This window comes from Canis lupus, chromosome 8 (genome assembly GCF_011100685.1).
Source record: "Canis lupus familiaris isolate Mischka breed German Shepherd chromosome 8, alternate assembly UU_Cfam_GSD_1.0, whole genome shotgun sequence".
Classification (NCBI taxonomy): Eukaryota; Metazoa; Chordata; class Mammalia; order Carnivora; family Canidae; genus Canis; species Canis lupus.
Window position 1 is genome coordinate 75,665,251 of NC_049229.1, and position 6,050 is coordinate 75,671,300.

Consider the following 6,050-nt stretch of genomic DNA (forward strand, 5'->3'; position numbering starts at 1 on the left):
GTTTGGCTATTGTGGACATTGCTGCTATAAACATCAGGGTGCAGGTGTCCCGGTGATTCACTGCATCTGTATCTTTGGGGTAAATCCCCAGCTGTGCAATTGCTGGGTCATATGGCAGATCTATTTTTAACTCTTTGAGGAACCTCCACACAGTTTTCCAGAGTGGCTGCAACATTTCACATTCCCATCAATACTGCAAGAGTGTTCCCCTTTCTCCACATCCTCTCCAAAATTTGTTGTTAATTTGAATGCCATTTATTTATTTTTTTGTCTGATATCTGAGGCTAGGAATTCTAGTACTAGTGGAAAGTAGTGTTGAGAGCAGCCATCCCTGTCATGTTCCTGATCTTAGGGGACAGGCTCCCAGTGTTTCCCCATTGAGAATGAAATTTGCTGTGGGCTTTTTGTAGATGCTTTTAACATACTGAATAATGTTTCCTCTATCCCTACACTCTAAAGAGCTTTGATAAGGAAAGGATGCTGTATTTGTCTAATTCTTTCCCCGCATCTACTGGGAGGATGGTATAGTCCTTGTTTTTTCTCTTGTTGGTAGGATCTATCACATTGATTGCTTTATGTGTGTTGAACCAGACTTGCATCCCTGGGAAAAATCCCAGATGGTCCTGGTGAATAATCATCTTAATATACTCATGGAACTTATTGGCTAGTACCTTGTTGAGAATATTTGTCTCCTCTTCCAAATTTCTTCTTGATTTTTTAAATTTTTTTAAATTTTTATTTTATAAATTTAATTTTTACTGGTGTTCAATTTGCCAACATATAAAATAACACCCAGTGCTCATCCCGTCAAGTGTCCACCTCAGAGCCTGTTACCCAGTCACCCTCACCATCTACCCACATCCCCTTCCACCACCCCTACTTCATTTCCCAGAGTTAGGAGTCTTTCATATTCTGTCTCCCATTCGGATATTTCCCACTCATTTTTTCTCCCTTCCACTTTATTCCCTTTCACTATTTTTCATATTCCCCAACTGAATGAGAACATATAATGTTTGTCCTTCTCTGATGACTTATTTCACTCAGCATAATACACTCCAGTTGCATCCATGTCGAAGAAAATGGTGGGTATTTGTCATTTCTAAGGGCTGAGTAATATTCCATTGTATACATAAACCACATCTTCTTTATCCATGCATCTGTCGATGGACACTAAGGCTCCTTCCACAGTCTGGCTATGGTGGACATTGCTGCAAGAAACATTGGGGTGCAGGTGTCCCAGCATTTCACTGCATCTGTATCTTTGGGGTAAATCCCCAGCAGTGCAATTACTGGGTCATAGGGCAGGTCTATTTTTAACTCTTTGAGGAAACTCCACACAGTTTTCCAGAGTGGCTGTACCAGTTCACATTCCCAGCAACAGTGCACGAGAGTTCCCCTTTCTCTACATCCACTCTGACAATTGGTGTTTCCTGTCTTGTTAATTTTCCACATTCTCACTGGTGTGAGGTGGTATCTCATCGTGGTTTTGATTTGTATTTCCCTGATGGCAAGTGATGCAGAGCATTTCCTTATGTGCGTGTTGGCCATGAGAACCTGCTAGTGACCTTGGGGAGAGGACAATTTCGACCTGAGACTCTGAGTTATCCTTGAACTGTTTCTATAATCACTTTATACTGTGTGAGGCTTGGAAGAAACATTCATCTAACCTCCCTCTAATTCGGACTTTTTCATACTTAGAACAAACAATTCTCTCTATTGTTCTACCGGTTTTCATACTTGTTTAGTGGAATGATTCCTTACATTATATTTTGAATGTACCTGCTAGATCCTGGACATCCATTCCTCCCTATTCTCCTGCACCATAAATATGGGTCATCGAACCAGAACCCATAGGTTGTCCCACCTTTGGTGCATGGGGGACACTGACTCCACACAATCTCCTCCTGGAGCAGAACCCCATCCCCACCACTGACCCACAACACACACCCTGAGTCAGTGTCCTTCCTTATTCCATCCAAACATTTATGACTTGCTATGAGGCCTTCCCTGCTCTAAACAGACTCGGTAAATATGATAATGATTTATAGTCTCATGTGTGTGTGTCTGTGTGCGTGCATGTGTGTGTGCATTTGTGTGCATGCATATGTGCATGACCTCTGGATTCCACATCCTAGCAACACCCTTGGGGAGTTACCACTGCTTTTCCACATTATCACTAGCATGAATGCTGGTAGTTTGGTTCCTTATAGTGATGCCTCCAAAAGTTCCCATTCTTGCTTTCTACTCCTGATCCGTCTATAGTTTCCTGTCCATCATATGGTTCATGCTGCTTCTACCAACCTTGCACGATGAGCAGGGAAGTTCTCTAATGAACAGTGTATAAAGGTGGAACTCCTAAAAGACAAGTTGAGGTGCACTGAGATATGAGTCATTAAATGATGTGTAAGGACAGTAGAGAGAAGTGTAAGGAGATTTGTCTTTAGCGCATGTAAACAATACTGTGTATAAAAACAAATATTAAAAATTAGAAAATTTATAAGGAGACACTGAATCATGGGTCTAGAGAGACACCGTAGGGAACCTGCTCCATGAGGAGGAAGCCCCAGACCACGACAGGAAACCTGCCCAGAACTTTCATCACCTGTTCCTGGGCCTTCAAGGGGGAAGTGGTGAGAAGTGTGCACCCCCTGGTGGTCCTGATCCACTTCTCCAGGGAGGTTTTGTGTCTGGGCTCACACTGATGTTCCCTCACTGTGTCACCCGCACAGTAATACATGGCCGTGTCCTCGGCTCTCAGGCTGTTCATCTGAAGATACAGCGTGTTCTTGGCGTTGTCTCTGGAGATGGTGAACCGGCCCTTCACAGCATCTGCATAGTATGTGCTACTTCCACCACTGCTAATGTATGCGACCCACTGCAGCCCCTTCCCTGGAGCCTGGCGGACCCAGTTCATGTCATAGCTACTGAAGGTGAATCCAGAGGCCACACAGGAGAGTCTCAGGGATCCCCCAGGCTTCACCAGGTCTCCCCCAGACTCCACCAGCTGCACCTCACTCTGGACACCTGCAGATACAAGACATCCTGGTCAGGATGCTGTCCCACGTCCTCTGTTTCTGTCACTCACCTCCACTCTCATATTCAAGGTCTCTTGTTCTTCATGAATTACCTTTTAAAATAGCGACAAGGAAAACCCAGCAGAGCACAGACTCCATGGTGAGTTGTTTGTGTTCAGTCCTGATCCCTCAATGAGGTCACCTGAGGATCCTGGGGTTGGGGCTCCTCTCCCAGCTATAGGGTCAGGGCTGGGCTGGTTTAATCAGCGGAGGGAGGGTCCTATTTGCATGTCTTATGAGTATATATTGAGCTTCTGACCACATCTCTATTTTAACAAGTTAATAGCAAGGATTGCATTACCTTTGCAGATCACTTTTTGCAGATGTCACTGTGGAAATATGATGTTCTCATCTGGGAGCATAGTAATCTTTTCATTTCTCTTTTCTTTAAAAAAAAGCCTTTCGTCAAAATACATCATTTTTAATATGGTATCTTATCTTCTATTGAAATTTAATCCTAAATATTTTTTGATGTTAGCAAAAGTCATATTTTATGAATTTTATATAGGATTTTATATAGATAATTTTTCTTAGTCTTTGGAATCATAGCTTTATTTGTTTATTTTATATCCTGAACATTCCCTGACATCATTAATTAATTCCTAGAGTTTGTGGAATTTGTAGACATTGCCACTTTAGCAGATCATGTCATATGGAAACAATTTTTCTTCCCTCTCCTGATTAATTTTTTAATTGCCTAATTTCCCTCAGTATGTCTTCAACCTGTTGCATTAGAAATATTTCTCTTCTGTTTTTCTGGTTTCTTTTTATCATCTAATAAATCAGTAGATATAAGACATATGTAAGGAGAGAATCATTTCAGTTTCCACGTGCATGAGCTATGTAAAATACGACACCCAGACAATGATTGCTGAGGCAGCCCTTCTGTCTCCTAGACAATACAACATTGCATTTGTAGATATTGAAGACCAGGATTTGTGTTTGGATCACTTAATGAGTGAAGAACGACAAGGATTGTTTGCAGAGCCTTCTGGGTCCTACATTCCCTACTCTGATTCTGAGGATCATTTTTTCCCTCCTGATACAGAGAAGGGGTCGTTCCCACCAGAGTTTTTTTTCTTGCAGTCAGGGAACTCACTTTCCATGACTGGATTTCACTTCCTGAAACAGTTGCTCTACCAGGGAGTTCACGTGTAAACTCTGGATAGGATGGGAGAGCTGAGAGATACTGTCAACACCAGATCATGCCACCAGGATGGTGTAGAAACACTCAGAAGAATGAATGCATATAAACATATAGATAAAGAATAAACAGTTATTGGAGGTGTTTGTGGATTTCCAGTAATGAGCTCACCATTGGAAACCCCCCTCAGCTATGGAGGGAGAGTGACAGACACAGATAGGTATTAGTTTGGGGACATGGGGGACCAATATCGTTCCCAGTGGAGAGGCACACACCTCCCAACAGTCAGTATAACACAACTCTGGAAGATGGTAACACTCAAATCCTTCAGGGTCATCAGAGACATAACTTGTGGAAATGCCAGAGCATCATTACTTGGATCCATGTGTCACTAGGGTCGTACCATTTTATGGATACTGTAACATTGTACAAGAACTGGGTGGATTTAAACAACAGACACTCAGGACACCTGGGTGGCTCAGTGGTTGAGCATCTGCCTTCAGCTCAGGTCTTTCTTAAGTCTCAAGTTCGAGTCCCACATTGAGCTTCCTGCATGGACCCTGCCTCTCTCTGCCCCGTCTCTGTGACTGTCTCTGTATGTCTCATGAATAAATAAATAAAATCTTCAAAAAAAAAAAGAAAAATGGACACCTCAGTTGTTCTGAATAGAATAAATAACAGAAGGATGAAGAGTTCCATCATTCTTCCTGCCTGGAGGCTTGATTTGAAACATCCATGTCCTCCTGCCTTGGAGACAGTTACACATGCACGTCTCCCAATTCTCTAATGAGAGATTACTTCAGAGTCAGACGAGAATTACTCCACTGGCTTCCCTGGATCTCCACCTCATGAATGTAGATCAAGGACCTATCAGCCTATTAAGTCATGCGAGCCAATGGGCTATGGGTCCAGTTCCTCAAGAGAACCCTTAAAAATGCATGCTATGACCTCTTGTGGGGTAAAGTAATTTCAGATAGATGCCATCCTATAAAGTCCTGAGAAGCAAATTGCTATGAATTAAGCATCTCCTCTGTGTTTGGGACCAGATCTGGTTGAGGATAGTGAGCAGCTATGAGATCCTGGGGAAACCTCATGATCCAAGAAGGAAGAGACATTTGGGGCTTGGACTCACTTGGGGGAAGATAGTTTCTGCTCTTTCTGGGAGAAATTCTAAACCTTGCAGACAGGCAAGTGCAGATGTGATCTGAGGGTGATATTATCACGTATGTAAGACAGGCAGATAATGATTTTGACTAAGGGATATTCTAATAAAATGAGTACAATACATGAATTGAAATTTAAATATAAATTCATGTAGTTGTTGATATAGAGTCAACTGTTCATAATCAGAGGATGGAGAAATCAAGGTGAAGAACCAGGATGGTTAGATGGATCCCATAAGCACATGTCCAGATGCCCCCTTATCCTCATACTTCCCATGTGGAATTAGGGACTGGAAGGTGGTGGGAGCTCATCTTGGAGCTAGTAACCATGGAAGTGCCTGCGTAGTTGGGGCTCCGTGTCTCCTGTTGTGTGAGAAGGGGACAATAACCCTACCCTTTCCACCTAAGTTGAGACTGTTCCTCCCAAGAACCATATGTGCCCCAGGTGAGTAAATGATCCTTTTGGCTTGACCATAGGTGTTATTATGATTGTAAATGTTGCTCTAGTTTCCATGGTACCTGGCTCTAAGGACAGCAGGGACCTCAGTTCAGAAGGTTGAGTCCATGTCGTCATGAATCCACAGAAATGATTTAAGAAAATGTAAGAAATGAAGAAAATTGGTAAGTCCTAGGTGAGGAGGACCAAAAGGCAAATACATGAGGGCTGGG

At 42.7% G+C, this 6,050-nt stretch overlaps 1 gene segment (V, D, J or C); it reads right to left on the reverse strand.

The window, feature by feature from the left end:
- Positions 1–2,478: 2,478 nt before the first annotated feature.
- On the reverse strand, positions 2,479–3,288 carry LOC119876522. The segment is given in 2 exon segments: positions 2,479–3,024; positions 3,128–3,288. Coding segments are annotated over 2 exon segments (558 nt in total).
- Between the last annotated feature and the right edge of the window lie 2,762 nt (positions 3,289–6,050).